Source organism: Equus quagga, chromosome 17 (assembly GCF_021613505.1).
Source record: "Equus quagga isolate Etosha38 chromosome 17, UCLA_HA_Equagga_1.0, whole genome shotgun sequence".
Classification (NCBI taxonomy): Eukaryota; Metazoa; Chordata; class Mammalia; order Perissodactyla; family Equidae; genus Equus; species Equus quagga.
In genome coordinates this window covers 41,370,139-41,391,899 of record NC_060283.1, presented here as the reverse complement: position 1 = coordinate 41,391,899, position 21,761 = coordinate 41,370,139, and the positions used below count along the sequence as shown (strand labels likewise).

Here is a 21,761-nt window from a genome sequence, read left to right as displayed (position 1 = left end):
CTAGCCCCAGGTATTCAGTGGCAAAGCAGAGCTTGTCTGACTAAAGCTCCATTTCTTACTGGTGTGTGACATTAAGTGTCATATGCAAGTGTTCAGATTTTTATTCTGTAAAGGAGTCTTAAAAATGAATGAGCAAAAGACAAACATCTATGTAGAAAAAAAGCAAAAGATATAAACAAGCAATTAAGTCAAATGCATAATAGATTAAAAAAAACAGTAACTCACTAGTAGGTAGAACAGTGCAAAGGAAGACAACTTGATAACATATTTGCCTATCAAGTTGGCCAAGATAGAAAATACTAGAAATAATCGCAGATGCTCTTGGTGGAAATGTAAACAGATCCAACGTTCTGTAGGCTAATTTAGTAATCAGTGTCAAATACTCTAAAATATATGTTCCCTTGAGTCCCAAACTTGACTTCTAGGAATTTATTTCAAGGAAATAGTCATGAACATGCTTAAAGAAAATTTACAAAAAGTTCATGATATACTAGAGAGGAAATTAACTGTTCTCTTCTTATTTTCTCTTTTCCACCAGCTCCCCAGCTGCCTCTAGTCACTTACACAGTGGATAGAGAGTGAGTCGCCTGTTTGGGGCAGAGTGCAGGATCACAGAGCATGGCCGAGGGGGTTAGAAGCAATCTCACTCCTTCCACAACAACAGGCTAGAATTTAGGGAAAAAAGAGTTGAGCTGTGTGTCTGCTTCCCCCCTGCATCTGTCCTTCTTTTTAACAAGCTCCCATTAGATCCCACTTACCCTCTCTACCTCTTTAGAAAGCACTATTTTGTGAAGAGAGAGCCTAACTTTAAATAGCTGAGTTCCGCCCTGCAGCTGCTGCCAGGAAATTAATTGTGAAAGCCCAATTACCAAAAATGAACAAAGCAGCTGAGCCAAAAACCCACCTGGATGCTGTTAGCCAGCTGCTCTTGCCCCTTTCCAGGTCCAGCGGCTGGGCCCGGGATCACTCCTGGAAGACTGAGAGAATAGCAAAGAGATGAAGTGGGTGAAACCGGAAGTCTGTGCTTGGCCACAGGCAAGGTGGGCGAGGCTTCTGAGAAAAGAAAAGTGAAACTATTTGGAGCACGTTGGGCAGGAAGCTGAAGGCAGGGCTGGAGTGTCTGCTGCCTCTCTCCCCCTCTGGACGCTTGTGAGATGCCAGGGGATTCAGGGATTGCGGGCGGCGGGGGGGAGGGGGAGGACGGGGTACTGCCAATCAGGACCAGCCTGGGAGGGGTGTACAGAGAGGAGGAGGCATAGGGGTCCAGCCCCAGGGTCCTGGGAGTCTGGGAATCCACCATCTGCCTGCTTCCCTACCCATCTCTATTTCCCCATCACTTGTCCTCCTTTTATACCCTTTGGGGTGGCGAATATGTTCCCAAACTGGATTGTGTTGATGGTGATGGTTACATAACTGAATAAATTAAGTAGAAATCATCAAACTTTAAAAAAACAGGAAACCAAAGTGGAGGTGAGGCGACTCAGAAATGCCTCTAATTTGTCAGGATAAAATTATTACCTAAGAAAATTGAAATAAAAGGGAACCTAAATACAATTGAAATCATGCAGAGGTCGGCAGACCTTCAGGTAGGAAAGTCACTGGGAGTCAGACAGGCAGCTGAGAGCCGGCTGTGTGTGGGAGTCTAAGGCAGAGCCAGGGCCAGGGGAAGATTGTAGAACAGCCACTCCAGGGGAGATGGGAATGCCTCCTTCTGTAGACCCCCTTTTAAGAGTCCTAGTGTACATTGGCATGTAGGTCCTGTGAGAAATCCTAAAGTATAGAAATCTGATTAACTTTATTTAAGTAAATAATTCTCAAATGTATTCAGCTTGAGTTTCCCCTAAAAAGATACCCATAAACCACTCAGTAAAAAGATGGGAAACACCATTCTAGGCTCTAGGAAGCCTTCCATGTTCCCTCTGGAGGCACCAGCAGAGCCCGTCCCACCCAAGCATATACCCCAGCAGCAGGGCACCACCGTGGGGATGGCAGAGGCGCGGAAGCCACAGTAAGACAACGGTGATGGAGGGAGGTGCAGGAAAAAGTGTGATGCCAACAGCCGAGGAGAGGGTGCAGTGTTGCCTCAGTGCTTGGTGACACTCAGCACTTCAAGCCCAGGGGACATCAGCGGTTAAGAGGGATTAAGACTGTTTCATGCAACTGTCACACTTCGCTTACCAGAATCCCTCCACTTAACCTGGAGGATCCCTCTGTGGATCCCAGAAGCCTGGGTACGAGGAACCTCCTGTTTTAGACCTGCCCAGAGATATCCTGGGCAGATGTAAAAACAAAAACAGAAAAAGGGAAAAGAAGGCAGGAGTGGGAATGTAATGTCAGACTGGACAAAAATCATCAAACTAGAAAAAGATGTGAATAAGGACAAAAGATGCTTCTCAGTGACACACTTGAGGACACGCTAATAATGGGAAAACCTTAGTGTTATTTCACACACAAGTGACATATGTACTGAGAGACTAAAATTATGTACAATTCGTTTTTAGTTCAATTTTACGGAGGTATAAAATGCATTCAATTTGTGCACATTTTGATGAGTTTTAACAAATGCAATCATAACCACAGTTAAGATATAGACGATTTCCATCCCATCGCTCTCAGAGAGTCCCCTCCCAAGCTCCTCCCCAGCATCAGGCAACCACTGATCTGCTTTCTATTACTACAGAGTTGTTTTGCCCGTATTAAAGTTTCACGTCAGTAGAAACATACAGCATGTGCTTTTTGGCATCTGGCTTCTTTTGCCCATCATAATGCTTTTGAGATTCATCCCTGTTGCTGCGGCTCAGTAATTGATTCCTCTTTAGCAGGTGTGCTGGCCACCTCTTGCTCATCTGTCTGATCACCATGATGTCACCAGTGTAATCCATCAGCCTGATGTTCTATGGGATGTCCAGGCGATCCAGATCTCTTTGGACTATACTATGACAAAGGACAGGTGAGTTAATATAACCCTGAGACAAAACTAAAAGTGAATACTTTTTATCATCATGTGACATACGAAAATTGTTTCTGATCTTCCTTTCTAATGAGAATGGAAAGAACACATTTGCTAAGTCAATGGCTGCACACCGTATACCTGAGGCCCGTGGAATGACGTGGGCTGGGGATCTTACTGTCCAGACTGCCTATTTTCTTATCCTGCTCCTTCAGCATTCCCATGAATTCTGTGAGCTACCCAATATACTTCTAAGAAATGGATTTTCTGCTTGGGTTAGCCAGAGTCAGTTTGGGCTACCTGTACCCCCAAACCCCAACTGATTAAAAACTTGGTGTCAGAGAGTGAATTGTAGACAATGGACCTGCAAGGAAATGTGATCAATCTGGGATTGATTATCTGACCTAATTGGACATGAAAGTAGTGAACATCCTGTTAGTGTCTCAAGATAGGCATTTGGTAGACTTTGGCAAGCAGGGGCAAGATAGCAAATTAACATTTAGCACTGGACTGTGGTCAGGACTCTACAATTCACTCTTGATTCCAAGCGTCAGATCTCAGCATACTTAGCAAAATGGAGCGAAATCTTTAAGGTAGAAAGAAAGCATCAACTGGCTTTCAGAGATTATCACCTACTTGGCCTAAATCTGGGTGGAGAACAGAGCAAGGAGGCAGGCCATATCTTCTTACATCATGGGTCATGTGAAAGAAAAAGAAGACTGCTCCACTCCTGCACTAGGAGTCAGGCACCACCTGATGGTCATAGATGGTCTTGATCCAGGCATCCTTCATCCCGGAGAGATTGATCTCTAGTGAACATAGAGAAAAACACGACAGTGGGAAATAGAAGGTAAAATTCCAGCCTATTGTTTTATGGGCTAATGCATGATGTTGCAAACTTGTCAGGAATACCCCTTAAGTCTCAGCCCTACCACAAGTCAGCTGAGGGACACCAAAGACTTTTGCTTGTAAGCAAAAAAAGCTGACACATCTATATCGGCATCAGCTCAGCAGTGGTCTGGGTCAGCCTGCTACCTATGGGAAGAAAGAGGAGAGAGAGGGCAGGTGTAGTCTGTGCCAAGCCTTGTCTGGGCCACTGTGCTCCCATGGAGGCTGAGAGCAGAGGGCAGCCATGCCCAACAGAGGCTCAGCTTTTGAGCCTCTTTGCCCCACAAAGTGAGGGAAGGAAAAAGAGAGGCAGCTAGTCCTATGTGTGTGCAGCACCTGGCAGGCACACAGACCAGGCCCACTGCTAATGATGTCCTCATCAGTGTCCTTGGCGTCTGGAGTCAGTCCTGGCCAGACTGGTGTTCACTTCTGTGGGGGAAGGAAAGAGCAGAAGTGGGCAGAGAGGTAGAAATCTCTTGTCTTCTATACTTTACAAACATATTTATGCAAATATTCCAGCACATCTATAATGAGCCAGAAGTGGATTCAGTGAAACATACCTTGGAAACATACTGCTTTGCTTCTGGCTTCCCAGGCCTCACCTGCTTTGGCCCACCGCTCTGATGGAGGCCCTGGATTCTACAGACACTCTGCCTCCCATTTGCCTTTGTCTTTGACCCATTGTCCTGCCTGGATTTCCAGCCCTCTGGTTTTGCTTATTTCATTTATTTGTACTTTACTCCCATTTCTTTATGTTTCACCTTTGTGCTGATGTAGTGTGTTTCTGTAAGTTGCCTCAAATCCTTTACAGAATGAGGGCTGGGTATAAATGAAAAAATTATGTGCAAACATAAATGTAATGCCCTTGTTAGCCAGCATCACATTGTCCTGTAAGGTCTAGGTCATCTCTGTTTTGGACCTTTCCCCATCCAAGAGAAGCCTGTTGCTCTCCTCGAGATTTCAGCAACTAGTTGAAGCTCATTTTTCCCCAATCACTCCTGGTTGCATTTGTAAAGTGCCCACATATTCAAGAAAGCTTGGAATTGCACATCAGGCTTCTCTGACCAAACCTGGCACTTTCCTCTGGTTGCAGGATTTGGGAGAGTTCTCTCTTAACTCTGGCTGCTCTCCAGAAATTTGAAGAACAACTTCTCCCCTTATAATGCCAAGCATTTCAGCTCTCTCTAGCTCTGCGTCTGAACACTGGGCCTAACTTGTTTAGTCCGGGCTCACTGCTGTGCCCAGCCAGCCCATGGGCCTGAGAGAAGATCTGAAATGTCTAGCTTTCTTTTTTCTTTCTCACAACCACCCCACAGCAATATAATTCCTTCCCATATAAACTACCTCAAACCCTACCTCAAAACAGCTGTGATCTGTCTGAGTTAAAGGGACTTTTCTGCCCTTCCGCCTTTACATGAACAAGCAGCCCGCTCTCTTCTGTGGATGCCTGGGACTGGCCCTGCTCCTCCTCCTCGGGGCTGAGACAGCCTCAGAGATTGGGCAGAAGGAAGGCCAGCCTCCTGGTGCAGCTACGTCATGCTGTTCGGCAACTTCATTTTTCTTTTACCCTTTGGGTGCCACACTCAAGGAATTGATCCATAGGCAGACGCTCTCGTCAGATTCTAAGAAGGCACAGAGGCAGTGAAAGTCTGACCAAGTGTGATCCTAGGCCAGCTCCGTGGCCCAGCGGGGCCAGGAATAGAAGATGGCAAGTGGAGGCAGCGCCTTCAACTGCAGGTTAGTCCTGGCCTCCTCTTCATGTCTTTCGTTTTTCGTAAGGTCGGTGTGTACATTTGTTATTTCTGTCTACCCAGCCTGCTTCTCAGATAGAAGAGATTACACATAAATAGACAATGAAGAAATCAGAGTTTTAAAATTGCTGTGGAACTTGAGGTCACCCTGACTCGCTTCGCCTCCTTTTTGTGTAAATGCTATGCAGCTGAGCGGCGCTGTTGGAACTTCCTGGTCCACGTGAGGCTGTGCTGCAAGGTTGGATGATTCCTCACACCCTCTGAAACCTCTCACTTCCCCAAGCCTCCTCTATCCCCACCCCAAAAGACAGCTCCGTCCAGAAAAGGTCTTTTTTAGAAAGATTAACATTCAAGTTGAATGTCTGACTATTGTCAAACTTTTTCAAGATTCTGGGTAGTTGGGGGCCAGTTCTGCTCAGAGACCATCTATGTGGCCCTGAGCCAGAGAGTGTCCGTGAGCACTTGATAGGTGGAAGTGAAAGTAGATGGTACCCAATGTGAACAACGTAATCAGCTGGGTGATGAGCGTTGCTTCTTCTCTTCTGGGATGTGTTACATGTCTGGTTAGAGAATGATGAAAAATGTCTTCTAAAAATTCAAGACAAATAGATCAATACATTTTTGTTGGTAAAAATTAAAGCAATATAAAAATGTGTAGAAACTCCTCTGACCTGGAACTCTGAGGTGGTGCTATTTCTTTTTTCTTTTTTTTTTTCCGGTGAGGAGAAATTGGCCCTGAGCTAACATCCGTTGCCAGTCTTCCTCTTTTTGTTCCCCAAAGCCCCAGTGCATAGTTGTACATCCTGGTTGTAAGTCATTCCAGTTCCTCCACGTGGGGTGCTACCATAGCATGGCTCAATGAGGGGTGTGTAAGTCCGTGCCCAGGATCCGAACTGGTGAACCCTAGGCTGCTGAAGCAGAGTGCATGAACTTAACCATTCGGCCATGGGGATGGTCCCAGTGGGGCTATTTCTGGTGATGGCAGGGCTCCAAGAAGCCAGCAGCATTGCTACCACCAGTGGCAGCACCAGTGGCGGGTCCTCAGTGTCCACCACCTGTTGCTCCTGGCAGCTGAGAGTGCATCTCCTCCACTGCTCCCTTACCTGCTCCAAGAGATAGGAAGATGAGTGAGTGAAGCTTCAAGTCCAGCCAGCCGTTGGCCTCCAAGCAGGAAAAGGAAGGCACTGAGAAGTGAGGGTGGGGTAATGCTGGGCCTTATAGAATGAGTTAGGGTGTCTTGCCTCTGCTTGTATTTTCTGGAAGAGGTCATAGTTGAAATGGTTTGGTAGAATTCACTAGTGATACCATCTGGGTCTGGTGCTTTCTTTGTTGGAGCACTATTAATTATTGATTCAGTTCCTTTAACAGATATGGGCCTATTCAGATGATCTCTCTCTCCTTGTGTGAGTTTCAGTAGTTTGTGTCTTTTAAGGAATTTGTCTGTTTCATCTTTTATCAAATTTGTAGGCATAGAGTTGTCCATAGTATTGTTTCTTTATTATCTTTTTAATGTCCAGGGGATTAATAGTGATGACCCCTCTTTCATTTCTGATATTAGTAATTCCTCTTTTTTTTTTGTTAGCTTGGCTAGAGGTTTACCAATTTTATTGATTTTATTTCAAAAAATCTTTTCATTTCATTGATTTTCTCTAATATTTTCCATTTTACTGATTTCTACTCTAAGTTTTATGATTTCTTTTCTTCTGTTGGCATTAGGCTTACATTTCTTTTTTTTCCTCCAGTTTCCTCAGGTGGAAGCACAGATTTAGATTTTTCTTCTTTTCTGATATATGCATTTAATGCTATATATTTCCCGTGAAGCGCTGCTTTTGCCGCATCTCTTAAATTTCAATAAACTGTGTTTTCATTTAGTTCAAGATATTTTTAAATTTCTCTTGAGACTTCTTTGGTCCTAGAAGTATGTTGTTTAATCTCCAAGTATTTGGGGATTTTCCAGATGTCTTTCTGTTAGCTCTACTTTAATTCCATTGTGGTCTGAGAACATTTCTTTTTAATCATTTCTGTCCTTTTAAATTTGTTAGGGTGTGTTTTATAGCCCAGAATGTGGTATTTTTGGTCAATATTCCATGTGAGCTTGAGGAGTATGTTATTTTGTTGTCGTTGAATGGAATAATCTATAAATGTCAATTAGAGCAAATTGATTGATGGTGCGGTTCAGGTCACATATATTCTTACTGACTTTCTGCCTGCTTGATCTATCAATTACTAGAAGAGTACTGAAGTCTCCAACAATAGTAGTAGATTTGTCTATTTCTCCTTGTAGTTCTATCGATTTTTATCTCATGTACTTTGATGCTGTTTTAATAGTTGCATACATATTAAGGATTGCCATGTCTTCCTGGAGAATTGACCCCTTCATCATTATGTAATGCCCCTCCTTGTCTATGACAATTCTCCTTGTTCTGAAGTCTGCTTTGCCTGAAATTAATACAGCTGCTATAGCTTTCTTTTGATTAATGTTGGCATTCCTCCATCCCTTCACTTTTAACCTATCTATGTTTTTATATTTAATGTAGCTTTGTTATAGACAACATATAGTTGACTGTTGTTTTTCACTCTGTCAATCTCTGTATCTTAATTGAAGTATTTAGACCATTCATATTTAAAGTGATTATTCATGTGGTTGGGTTAATATCTACCATGTTTCTGTTTTCTATTCATTTTACTTGTCTTTGTTTCTATTTTTTCCCTTCTTTTTCTGCCTTTTTTTGGTTTTGATTGAGCATTTTATAATTCCATTTTCTCATCTCTCTTCGTATGTCAATTATACTTCTTTTAAAACATTTTTATTGGTTTCCCTAGAGTTTGCAATATGTTTACAACTAGTTATATCCACTTTAAATTTAAATATTGTTTTGTGTTTAGTGTATGCATCTTATAACAGAATGTCACGAACTCCTCCTCCTCTGTCCTTTTGAACATGGCTGTCAGCCATTTCACTTATCCATATGCTATAATCACATAGTTTCTATTATTGCTTTGAACAAACACCTATCTCTTAGATCAATTTAGAATAGAAAACAATTTTTTAAGTTATTGTATCTACATTTATTCCTTCTCAGATGCTCTTCCTTTCTTTATGTATATTTGAGTTTCTGACCCATATCATTTTCCTTCTGCCTGAAGAACTTTCTTTTTTTTTTTTTAGTTTTTTTTGAAGATTTTATTTTTTCTTTTTCTCCCCAAAGCCCCCCAGTACATAGTTGTGTATTTTCAGTTGTGGGTCCCTCTCACTGTGGCATGTGGGATGCCACCTCAGCGTGGCCTGATGGGCAGTGCCATATCTGTGCCCAGGATTTGAACTGGCGAAACCCTGGGCGGCTGCAGTGGAGTGCATGAACTTAACCACTCGGGCATGGAGCCGGCCCCTGAAAACTTCTTTTAACATTTCCTTCCGGGTACATCTTCTGGCAATGAATTACTTCCTTTTTGTTTGTTTGAGAAAACCTTTATTTCTCCTTCTCTTTGAAGGTTAATTTCAAAAGATATGAAAATCTAGATTAGCAGGTTTTTCCCATCACTAAATATTTCTATCCACTTTCTTTACTTGCGTGGTTTCTGATGAGATATCTGATGTAATTTTTACCCTTGTTCCTCCATAGATAAGGTCTCACCCTCCACCACCCTGGCTTCTGTTAACTTTGTCTCTTTTTCTTTGGTTTCCTGCAGTTTGAATATGAAGTGACTCAGTGTAGATTATTTGGTCTGTATCCAGTTTGGCATTGGTTGAGATTCCTGAATCTGTGATTTGTTGTCAGTTAGTAATTTTGGAAAACTTTTGGCCATTACTAGTTCAATATTTCCTCTGTTGTCTTTTGTCTTTCTTCTCCTTCTGGTATTTCTCTTACGCATCTATTTCACTTCTTGAGATTGATCCAGCATTCTTGGATATTGTATTCTGTTGTGGGGTTTTTTTTTCTCCTTATATTTTTTTCTCCTTGCATTTTAATTTGAGAAGTTTCTATTGACATATCTTCAACTCACTGATTCTTTCCTCAGCCATGTCCAGTCTACAACGAGCCCATCAAAGGTGTTCTTCATTTCTGTTGGAGTGTTTTTGATTTCTAGCATTTCCTTTTTCATTTATTTTCTTGAGTTTCCATCTTTTTCCTTACTTAGCCATCTGTTCTTGCATGTTGTCTGCTTTTTCCATTAGACCCCTTAACCTGTGAATTAGTCGTAGTTATTTTAAATCCCTATCTGATAATTTGAAAACCTGTCAAATCTGAGTCTGGTTTTGATGATTGCTTTGTCTCTTCAGACTGTGTTTTTCCTTGTCTTTTGATATACCTTATAATTTTTTTGAAAACCAGATGTGATGTTATCAGGTAACAGGAACTGAGGCACAGAAGTGTTTAATGTGAGATTTTATGTTAATTTGGCCAGGAGATGGGCCATGTTTAATGTTTCTTCTAGCTGTTAGTAGCAGAAGATTCAAATTTCTCTGGTGTTCTTGTTTTTGTCTCACCTATTTCTTTTGGCTTTCCCTAAGATCTCCTTAAATAGAGCCTTCCAGCTCTTTCAGCTATAATCCTCAGTTATTATACTGGAGCCCTGTTGATGTAGTGGTAAGATGTTGGGGCGGGGGCTGGGGGGGGAACATTCTTTAATCTTATGATTAAATCTCAATATTGTATTGGAACGGTGTCCCCTGACTGTGACTTTTAGAATGGTTTCTTGACTATTTCCCCTTCCCCCTTCATTTTGATAAGACAGGAAGGCTAGAAGGGGCTGGATTTTGGTAATTGGGCTTCCTGAGGTCAGATAGGCTTGGGCAAAGTGTTTTCCTCTGGAGAGCAGCCCTTAGTTATGGAAAATACTTGGGGCTGTTTCAAGTTTTCTTTTCTCTTCCCCCTCTGCCGGAAGACCAAGAGAGTTTTTCTCAGCTCTTCACCATGAGTACCTGGTGGGGCTCCTAGAAGTAAAACCCACAAAAGGTTGGGGACCATCCTAAGACTGTGGTCCCCGGGAGTTTCTCACTCTCATGCTTCCAGCAATGCATTAAACTTAACCATTTAAGTGTTGCTACTGGTCTGTGACTCTAGTGGCTTTTGCTCTAGGTAGCTGATCTCATCTGTGATTCTCCAGATTTGTCTCTCTCTCCAGATTTGGGAGTGGCACTTTTCCCTGTGACCTCAGTTCTCTGATGGGTACATGAAAAGTCATTGATTTTCAGTTTTTTCAGCTTTATTCTTTTTGTAAGGATGAGAGTGATGATTTCTAAGGTCTTTGCACATCAATGCAGAAACTGGAAGTCTGGTGAACTTTTACCATCTCCATGAGTCTAGATGTTTTCTTAAAACAAACTTTCTTTGTGTTTTAAAATTTTGGTTTTATTGTGATATTATCTTACCTCCAGAGCATGTAACTTGTTCAATTTCTCCTTATTATTATTTATTTAGATTAATTGAGGGTGAAATACTTGGTATGTTCTTGTGTATTTAAGACCAACAGTTATTAATAAATGTAGTTTGATAATTTTTAAAACTTATAACCCATATGTCTTCATTTTTTAAGATATGTACTTGAGGAGTTAAAAACAGAAATATTTTTTTAATGACCATGAAAGATTTGTCTATTAATAATCTTAAATTTTACTTTTTAAATACAGATGTTGTGAATTTTGCTTTTTATCTTGTTTGCGTTTGGCTAATGTAACTTGCCCATCTTTTGACTTTTAATATTTTTTACTTTGTCATAATAGTTTACAACATTGTGAAATTTCAGTTGTACATTATTATTTGTCTGTCACCATCTAAGTGCTCCCCTTCATCCTTTGTGCCCACTCCCCAGCCCCCTTCCCCCGGTAATCACTGAACTGTTCTCTTTGTTTGAGTGTTTGTTTATCTTCTACATATGAGTGAGACCATATGGTGTTTGTTTTTCTCTGTCTGGCTTATTTCCCTTAACATAATACACTCAAGGTCCATCCATGTTGTTACGAATGGGACGATTTTGTCCTTTTTTATGGCTGAGTAGTATTCCATTGTATATATATGCTACATCTTCTTTATCCAATCATCAACCAGTGGGCATCTGGGTTGCTACCACGTCTTGGCTATTGTGACTACTATTGCAATGAACATAAGGGTGCATAAGTCTCTTTGAATTGCTGATTTCAAGTTCTTTGGATAAATACCCAGTAGTGGGATAGCTGGGTCATATGATATTTCTATTTTTAAATTTTGAGAAATCTCCATACTGTTTTCCATAGCAGTTGCACCAGTTTGCATTCCCACCAGCAGTGGATGAACTGAGGTCCCCTTTTCTCCACATCCTCTCCAACATTTGTTATTTTTTGTCTTGGTGATTATAGCCATTTTAGTGGGTATAAGGCATGTCTTAGTGTAGTTTTGATTTATATTTCCCTGATGATTAGTGATGTTGAACATCTTTTCATGTGCCTATTGGCTATCTGTATATATTCTTTGGAGAAATGTCTGTTCATATCCTCTGTCTAGTTTTTGATTGGCTTGTTTGTTTTTTTGTTATTCAGTTGTGTGAGTTCTTTAAATATTATGGAGATTAACCCCTTGTCAGATATATGATTTGCAAATATTTTCTCCCAATTGGTGGGTTGTCTTTTTGTTTTGATCCTGGTTTCCTTTGTCTTACAGAAGCTCTTTCGTCTGATGAAGTCCCACTTGTTTATTTTTTCTTTTGTTTCTCTTGTCTAGGACATGGTATTCAAAAAGATTCTTTTAAGACTGATGTCAAAGAATGTACTACCTATATTTTCTTCTAGAAGTTTTATGGTTTCAGGTCTTACCTTCAAGTCTTTGATCCATTTTGAGTTTATTTTTGTGTATGACAAAAGATAATGGTCTACTTTCATTCTTTTGCATGTGGCTGTCCAGTTTTCCCAACACCATTTATTCAAGAGACTTTCCTTTCTCCACTGAATGTTCTTGGCTCCTTTGTCAAAGATTAGCTGGCCATAGATGTGTGGTTTTATTCCTGAGCTTTCAACTTTGTTCCTTTGATCTCTGTGCCTGTTTTTGTACCAGTACCATGCTGTTTTGATTACTGTAGTTTTGTAGTACATTTTGAAGTCAGGGATTGTGATGCCTCTAGCTTTGTTCTTTTTTCTCCAGATTGCTTTAGCAATTTGGGGTCTTTTGTGGCCCCATATGAGTTTTAGGATTCTTTGCTCTATTTCTGTGAAGAATGTCATTGGGATTCTGATTGGGATTGCATTGAATCTGTAGATTGCTTTGGGTAGTATGGACATTTTAACTATGTTTATTCTTCTGATTCATGTGCGTGGAACATCTTTCCATTTCTTTATCTCATCATTGATTTCTTTCAGTAATGCCGTATAGTTTTCATTGTATAGATCTTTCACCTCCTAGATATTTTATTCTTTTTGTTGTAATTGTAAATGAGATCATATTCTTGAGTCCGCTTTCTCTTAGTTCGTTATTAGAGTATAGAAATGCAACTGATTTTTGTAAGTTGATTATGTACCTTGCATCTTTGCTGTAGTTGTTGATTATTTCTAAGAGTTTTCCAATGGATTTTTTAGGGTTTTCTATATATAAAATATCATCTGCAAATAGCGAGAGTTTCACTTCTCACTTCTTCATTGCCTATTTGGACTCCTTTTATTTCTTTTCCTTTCCTAATTTCTCTGGCCAAAACTTCCAGTACTGTGTTGAGTAAGAGTGGCGAGAATGGGCACCCTTGTCTTGTTCCTGTTCTCAGAGGGTTGGCTTTCAGTTTTTCTCTGTTGACTATAATGTTGGCTATGGGTTTGTCATATATGGCCTTTATTATGTTGAGGTAGTTTCCTTCTATACCCATTTTATTGAGAGTTTTTGTCATAAAGAGATGTTGGATCCTATCAAATGCTTTCTCTGCATCTATTGAGATGATCATGTGGTTTTTATTCCTCATTTTGTTAATGTGGTGTATCACATTGATTGATTTGCGGATGTTGAACCATCTGTGTGTCCCTGGTATAAATCCCATTTGCTCATGGTGTATAATCTTTTTAATGTATTGCGGTATTTGGTTTGCCAATATTTTGTTGAGGATTTTTGCATCTATGTTCATCAGCGATATTGGCCTGTAATTTTCCTTCTTTGTGTTGTCTTTGTCTGGCTTTGGTATCAAGGTCATGTTGGAGTCATAGAATGTGTTAGAGATTTTTCCATCTTCTTCAATCTTTTGGGATAGTTTGAGAAGGATAGGTAATAAATCCTCATTGAATGTTGAGTAGAATTCTCCAGAGAAGCCATCTGGTCCTGGACTTTTATTTTTTGGGAGGTTTTTGATTACTGTTTCCATCTCTGTACTTGTGATTGGTTTATTCAGATTCTCTATTTCTTCTTGGTTCAGTTTTGGGAGGTTGTATGAGTGTAAGAATTTATCCATTTCTTCTAGATTTTCTGATTTGTTGACGTATAGTTTTTCTTAGTATTCTCTTAAAATCCTTTGTATTTCTGTGTTATCCATTGTAATTTCTCCTGTTTCATTTCAAATTTTATTTATTGGAGCTTTTTCTCTTTTTCTCTTAGTGAGTCTAAGGGTTTGTCAATTTTGTTTATCTTCTCAGAAAACCAGCCCTTTGTTTCATTGATCCTTTCTACTGTTTGTTTGTGTGTGTTTCAATTTCATTTATTTCTGCTCTAATACTTATTATTTCTCTCCTTATGCTGACTTTAGGCTTTGTTTGTTCTTCTTTTTCTAATTCTGTTAGGTTTAGTTTAAGACTCCTTAGTTGAGACTTTTCTTATTTGTTAAGTTGGGCCTGTATTGTTATGAATTTCCCTCTTAGGTCCGCTTTTGCTGCATCTCATATGTGTTGGTACAATGTATTTTCATTCTCATTTGTCTCCAGATATTCTTTGATTTCTCCTTTAATGTTTCCAATGATCCATTGGTGGTTCAGTAGCGTGTTATTTAGTCTCCACATGTTTGCCACTTTCCCAGCTTTTTTCTTGTAGTTGATTTCTAGTTTCATAGCATTATGGTCAGAAAAGGTACTTTTGTTTTTTTCTCTCTATATGTATCTACTAAGTCCATCTGGTCTAATTTTTCGTATAATTCCACTATTTCTTTGTTGACTTATTCTGGATGACCTATCCATTGATGTAAGTGGGGTGTTAAGGTCCCCTACTATTATTGGATTCTTGTTAATATCTCCTTTTAGGGTTGTTAATAATTGCTTTATGTACTTTGATGCTTCTGTTTTGGGTGCATATATATTTATAAGTGTTATGTCTTCTTGGTAGAATGTCCCTTTTATCATTATATACTGCCACTCTTTGTGTTTCATTACCTGTTTTGTCTTTAAGTCTACTTTGTCTGATATAAATATGACAACACCTGCTTTCTTTTGTTTGCCATTAGCTTCAAGTATTGTCTTCCATCCCTTCGCTCTGAGCCTGTGTTTGTCATTGGAGCTAAGATGTGGTTCCCGGAGGCAGCATATTGTTGTGTCTTCTTTTTTAATCCATCCTGCCACTCTGTGTCTTTTGATTGTAGAATTCAATCCATTTACATTTAGAGTGATTATTGATATAGGAGGACTTAGTGCTGCAATTTTATCACTTGTTTTCTGGTTCTCCTGCATTTCCTTTGTTTCTCGTCCTATGTATTTTGGACTTCCGATTCCGTTTGGTAGTTTTCTATGCTGGCTTTAATAGTTTTCTCCTTATTTATGATTTATGTCTCTGTTCTATTTATTTTTTTAGTGGTTACCATGAGTTTTGTATGAAAAAATCTCATAGATGAGATCCATTTTCTGATAATCTCTTATTTCCTCAGACTAAGCTGATTCCATCCTTTCCTCTTCCCCTCCTAAGTTGTCTTCATCATGTCTTACTTCATCTTGTGTTATGAGTTTGTGGTTAAAATGACAAGATTATATTTGTTTTTGGTGTTTTCTTTCCCTTTATCTTTAATGTTATAGTTGTGTGTTTGCTAACCTGTTCTGATGGATAGCTAAAATTTTCTGATTTTGTTTACCTATTTATATCCTTACTCAGGGTTTTGTAATCCCTTTATTCTTTTTTTCAACTATGATGACCCTCTTGAGAATTTCTTGACAGGGAGTCTTGTGGCAATGAACTCCCTTAGCTTTTGTTTATCTGGGAAAGTTTTTATTTCTCCATTATATCTGAAGGATATTTTCACTGGATATAGAGTATTCTCGGCTGAAAGTTTTTGTCTTTCATAGATTTGAATACATCATTCCACTTTCTCCTAGCCTGTAATGTTTCTGCTGAGAAATCTGCTGACAGCCTGATAGGGGTTTCTTTGTAAGTTATTTTCTTCTGCCTTGCTGCCCTTAGTATTTTTTCTTTGTCATTCACTTTTGCCAGTTTCACTACTATATGCCTTTGAGAAGGTCTTTTTACATTGATATAGTTAGGCAATCTATTTGCTTCTTTCACTCGCATTTCCATTTCCTTCCCCAGGTTTGGGATGTTTTCACTATTATTTCTTTGAACAAGCTTTCTGCTCCATTCTCTTCTCTTTTCCCTCTGGAATACCTATAATCCTTATGTTTCATTTCCTAATTGAGTTGGATATTTCTTGGAGAGTTTCTTCATTTCTTTTTAGTCTTAATTCTCTCTCCTCCTCCATCTGAAGCATTTCTGTATTTCTGTCCTCAATATTACTGATTCATTCCTCCATAATATCAGCTCTATTGTTCAGGGAATCCATATTCTTCATCTCATCCATTGTGTTTTTCATCACAAATCTTTCTAATTAGTTCTTCTTTGTAGTTTCAATCTCTTTTGTGAAGTAGCTCCTGAATTCATTGAACTATCTATCTGCATTTTCCTGTAACTCTTTGAGTTTTTTTATGATAGCTATTTTGAACTCTCTGTCATTTAGATTATAGATTTCTGTGCCTTCAGGGTTGATTTCAGGGTACTTGTCATTTTCCTTCTGGGCTTGAGATTTAATACATTTTTTTCAGACTGCTAGACAGCATGGATTTGTGCTTCTGCATAGTGGTGGTATTTGATTGCTGCTTCCACCACCACCACTGGGTGGAGGTCAAGACTGTGTATTCTGAGCCTGCTGTGATCTGCAGCTCAGCTCCCTGCTGCTGATCTGGGGTGCCTGGCAGTGGGGAGGGGTGCTTTCTTTCTCCTGCATGATCTTGGGGGCTTCTCACTCTGCCCTCACTATCTGATTTCCTGGAGGGTTAGCTTGATGAAGACCCCCCTGTGATACCTAGTCACCTCTGTGTGGGGCTTTCCCCCTGGCTGTGAGGGACCTCGGAGAGCGTTGGCATTCCCATGGAGGGCTTCCTCCTCCCGCCTTTCCTCTTGGAGCTGTGTGCAATCCCTGGGTTGCTGCACTTCAGGAAGATGAGAAGATTTCTCTTACCTTGTTACACTTCCTTGTGGGGGTGGGGGCAGCACCTCCACCTTCTGACATATGGCTTCATGGGTCTCTCAGATGTCTTTTGTGTTGTGTGGATGTCCTCTGTTGGCACATGAATATCCTTTCCATTGTATCTTAGAGGGGAGAGTTTACAGGGAGAGCTCACTCCACCATGATGCTCCTTGACTTTTAACATTTTTAATCTCACTTTATTTTCATTGTGTCTTTTGTAGTTAGATTCTATTTTGACCATTTATACTTTAACATAGTAATTTAATCTGTTTTAAATGACATATATCTTCTTGCTTGTGAATTTTTTAGCACTTCTTATATATTATGCCTCTTCATTTTCTTAAGAAAACAGTATGTTTTATTTACTGTTATCCTTTTATGAGCTTTACAGTCTCATTTTGACTCTATTTGTTACACTTAGATTTTCTAATTAATTATTTAATATATATTTCTCTAATTGATAGCATCAAATGTGCAACCATGTCATTTGAGTTTAGTGTTTTTGAAATAAATCATTTAACTCAGTTTTTTTCTTGCCCCCATTCAATTTGTTAAAAATTTTAATATAATCTGAAGTTTTAGATTAAAATTATTATAATTTTGCCATTACATGAAGTATATATCCTTTCTTTCTAGAACAGTGCTTCTTAAATTTTTTGGTTTCAGGATCCCTCTATATTCTCAAATATTATTGAGAACCCCAAAGAGCTAGCTTTTGTTCATGTGGGTTATATCTATTGATATTTGTCACATTAGAAATTAAAAGTTTGAAAACTTAAAATACTTAGTCATTTAAAAATAATAATAATGAACTCATTACCTACTAACATCAATGGCATATTTTATGAGAAATAACTATGTTTTTCAAAATAAAATAAATTAGCAAGAAGATTAGCAATGTTTCACATTTTTTTCAAAGCTTTTTATAGCTGGTTCAGTAGAAGACAGCCAGATTCTCCTATCTGCCTCTGCATTCGATCTGATGTGATACCACAGGCCATAATTCTTTGGAAAATCCCGCTATATGCTTGTGAGAGGATGAGAGAGAAAAAGAATAAATAACATGTTAGTATCATTATGAAAACTGTTTTGACTTTGATGCCACCTGAAAGGGTTTTGCATAATCCCAAGGGTCCTTGGCCTACACTTTGAGAATCACTGTTTTAAAGTAATTTTCGAGATGTACTTTTGTTTTCAAATAAAGTTTACAGTTTCTGGACTTCAATATTTTAACTGGTTTTAGTGATGCTTTCTACTGCTTTTACAGCAGAACTTTGCTAGTATTGATTTCTTGATTCTCTTTTTCTAGTACATCATCAAATAATTTGTCCCAGAGAGTATGTCAGTAAGAATGGGGTAGAATATCCTATTGGAACAAACACTTCCAAAATCTCAGTGGGTCACTAGCCTCTGCTTCAGGGAACCATCACCCTGGACTCTGTCTCTGGCTGATGAGCAGTCACCATCTGAAATGACAGCCTCTGTAGCAGAGGGACAGTGAGCATGGCTAACCATGTGCTATCTCTAAAGTCTGCTAAAGCCATACACCTTAGCCCAAGGAGACAGAAGTAAAGAAGATTGAACATTGAAAATTGTGTGGCCGACACAGAGGGTACATGAGTGGAATGTATTTTCTGAGCACTTACACAACTATTTTGCCTTCACATATGAATAATTGAATAATGAATAACTGAAGAGGGTGCACATTTTTTGGTTACTTCTTTTTACCTCTGGAGCTATAGACTTGCATAACTATTTTAGACATTTAGGGTTTCAAATTTACTTTCTGTTTTTTCCTTTAGAGTTTTTTCCAGCTATGTTCCGGGGAAATTCTCTCTCCTTTATTTTACAACTATTTTAGTTAACCTTTCTTTTTTTTTTTTTTTTTAAAGATTTTTTAATTTTTTTTCCTTTTTCTCCCCAACGCCCCCCGGTACATAGTTGTGTATTCTTCATTGTGGGTTCTTCTAGTTGTGGCATGTGGGATGCTGCCTCAGCGTGGTCTGATGAGCAGTGCCATGTCCGCGCCCAGGATTCGAACCAACGAAACACTGGACCGCCTGCAGCGGAGCGCGCGAACTTAACCACTTGGCCATGGGGCCAGCCCCAACCTTTCTTTTTTTTGTTGTTAATTTCAGCAATCACTTTTAATTCCCAGCCTCACTGTCTTATTTTCTGGTCTTTTCTTCATGGCATCCTGGGCGCAGTATATTCTCCTATCTGTATGACATTTGTCTTTCAGAAACTCTCTTCTGTTCTCCGTAATATTTCTATTGATGCCGGAGTCATTTTTGCTCTTTGCTCATCTTGGTTCCACTCCTTCATCTTGTAGCTTTCCACAAATATCTGTGGCCTGTTATTGTTTGTTCATGCTTAAGAGCGAGGCACTGAAAAGCTAGCTTGGATCTCCATTTAATGGGATGAGCTGTAGGCTTTGCCAAGAGAATCTAGGATTCCTGAAGGTGAAGGTCTTTTTTCTGAGTCATATACATTTTCCTTAAGAAGAAACTTCTAGTCTCCTGCCTGGATGCAGGTGTTCTGTGTGGTGGGGTCATGGAGGAGTTGGGGAAGAGATTGTTTTGTATTTCGCCTTTCAAACAAGCCTTCTGTCTTCAACCTCGCGTCTCCCTCCCAACCTCCATGACCTCTCCAGGGGCCTGCAAGACACACTGGACCCTTTTGGGAGTCTGGGAGCACCTTCCACCAGCAATAGCAATTAGCACTGTTACCACTTTTTCTCTTTCAGACTTTGGTTTAAATTTCTCATCCAATCCGCTTCTCTTTGACATTGTGACTTTAATTCGTTTACTATCATTTTAGGGTACTCTCTAGTGAGAGGATGAAAACACTTGTCTTCAATCAACTATCTTTAACCAGAAGGCTTTCTATTCTTTACAGGGATTCAGTGAACAAATGGGTTTGATTCTATCCCAATGCATATTTAGAAAATGGGAAGTCCCAATGACCCTCTTATGGTGGGATGAAAAAGCCCTACAAGTCTTTATATCTTTTAGAAATTTACCAAGACATTATCAGCAAGGGGAACAATTTATCAAGTAAGACTCAGAATTACAAAGCTTTTTGAGTTTAAAAATTACTTTTCCCAGGCATGGCCATAATATTTGAAATCCAAGGGTCTTACAGGCCTCCATGTAAATAACACTTCCACAGTCCAGGTTAGATACAGAACAATGTGTTCTAGTTTGGAGTATTCACACAAGTCTCTATATTAGACCCAAAAAAAGACATATTCTTCTGACTATCATTAATTGAAACCTTACCAGAGGAGAGTCCTGGAGCTAATTTTATAATGTGGAATGCCATTCCTGCCTCTGCAGTTACAGATGGGAGAGCTCTATCTCTTTTACATCTTCCTGAGATTTCTTCTAGTTGTTATTAACCAAGAAGACTTGCGGTTCAGTGGTAGGTTCCATAATATTATCTCAGCTGATTTTTTATCTCTTTGTCTATAAACTTTAAAACAAAAAAATCTGTATTAGGTTTCTCCAGAGAAACAAAACCAATAGGATATGTGTTATATATATCCTATTGGTTATATATATCATAGAGAGAGAGAGAGAGAGAGAGAGAGATTACAAGAAATTGGTTCCCACAGTTATGGAGACTGGCAAGTCCAAAATCTGTGGTGTGGCAGGGTGGGCCAGCAGACTGGAGATCCAACAGAGCCAATGGTGCAGTTCCAGTCTAAAAGCAGTCTGCTGGAGAATTCCTTCTTACTCAGGGAGGCTGGTCTTTTGTTCTATTTAGGCCTTCAACGGATTGGATGAGGCCCACCCACATTATGGTGGACAAACTGATAACTCAAAGTTTACCAATTTAAATGTTAATCTCACCCCAAAACACCTTCCCAGTTGACACATAAAATGAACCGTCCCAATATCATATCAATTCCTGTGAAGATTTTAACATTTTTAAATTCAGTGTTTTCCCTAGAGGGTTCAGGTGAAAATCTTTTTATAGTAGTTTTGATTAGCACAGGGTGAGCTCTTTCTCTTCTATGTACAAGTCTTTCTTAAGCTCAATGTTTTCTCCTATTGTACCCCTGATTATTCTCTAAGTAAATAAATTATATTTATTCTGGTCCTTCTACGAGAACACTATTTTACATGTTGGTTCTCCACTGACGATCTTTCATGTGTAAAATCTTCCAGCCAACACAAGCCTCTTGGAAACTCAACGTCTACTTTCATAACATATCTTTGTTTCTCAGGATGTTCCCAGGCGACCAGAATCCAGAGGACCAGAACTCTGTGGAGCAGTTTTTCTCTGAGCTCATTTTCAGGCTATTCAAAGAAAATAAGGTGGAGATTGCAAGCGCAGTAACGAAGCCATTTCCTCTCCTTATGGGCCTCCGGGACCGCGGCTTCATCCCTGAGCAGATGTATGAAGTAAGTGAGGGGAATTTCCTCATGCTAACCAGCCCCATGCTATATTGTGCCAACTTCAGGATGCCATAAATAGGCTAAAGGGCCTCCAATGAGTGGGGACCTTCACCATCCTATAAGTTAGTGGCTGACAGGAGAAGTGGCATCGCAGAAAACATTCCTTCTTCTGGAGTAGATGTTGGTGGAGGGCCATGGTGATGGAGATGTGGCAGGATTGGAAATGGGAATACTACATAGGTACAGAGCATCTTAGGTACATAATACAATATAATAACAACAACTAAAAATAAAGTAAATAAGGGGCTGGCCCTGTGGCCAAGTGGTTAATTTCACACACTCTGCTTCGGCGGCCCAGGGTTTCGCTGGTTTGGATCCTGGGCCCAGACC

At 39.7% G+C, this 21,761-nt stretch overlaps 2 protein-coding genes and 1 long non-coding RNA gene across 14 annotated transcripts in view; 1 reads left to right on the top strand and 2 right to left on the bottom strand.

The window, feature by feature from the left end:
* SP110 (SP110 nuclear body protein) overlaps positions 1 to 1,033 on the bottom strand; it is a 38,592-nt gene extending 37,559 nt beyond the window's left edge. Inside the window, exon 1 of the mRNA XM_046643114.1 lies at positions 905 to 1,033. The gene's annotated coding sequence lies outside the window, so the exon portion shown is untranslated. The remainder of the gene's footprint in view (positions 1 to 904) is intronic.
* Positions 1,034 to 2,814: 1,781 nt separating this feature from the next.
* Positions 2,815 to 5,280, bottom strand: LOC124228781 (uncharacterized). The gene is made up of 3 exons (XR_006885785.1): positions 5,195 to 5,280; positions 3,587 to 3,759; positions 2,815 to 2,934 (listed from the first exon to the last, which is right to left on the bottom strand). It is a non-coding gene; the product is annotated as an uncharacterized LOC124228781 (long non-coding RNA).
* The window catches only part of LOC124228780 (nuclear body protein SP140-like), a 70,266-nt gene continuing 51,327 nt past the window's right edge, over positions 2,823 to 21,761 (top strand). For 8 of the 12 annotated variants that reach the window (XM_046643623.1, XM_046643622.1, XM_046643621.1 and 5 more), the window contains exons 1-3: positions 2,823 to 2,950; positions 5,427 to 5,575; positions 21,200 to 21,377. In XM_046643623.1, coding sequence (XP_046499579.1) covers positions 5,544 to 5,575; positions 21,200 to 21,377 — 210 coding nt within the window. In that variant the 5' untranslated portion in view covers positions 2,823 to 2,950; positions 5,427 to 5,543. Of the gene's footprint in view, positions 2,951 to 5,426; positions 5,576 to 5,652; positions 5,828 to 21,199; positions 21,378 to 21,761 lie in introns of those variants that run through there. The other 4 variants (XM_046643612.1, XM_046643613.1, XM_046643617.1 and 1 more) reach the window with 4 other exon arrangements.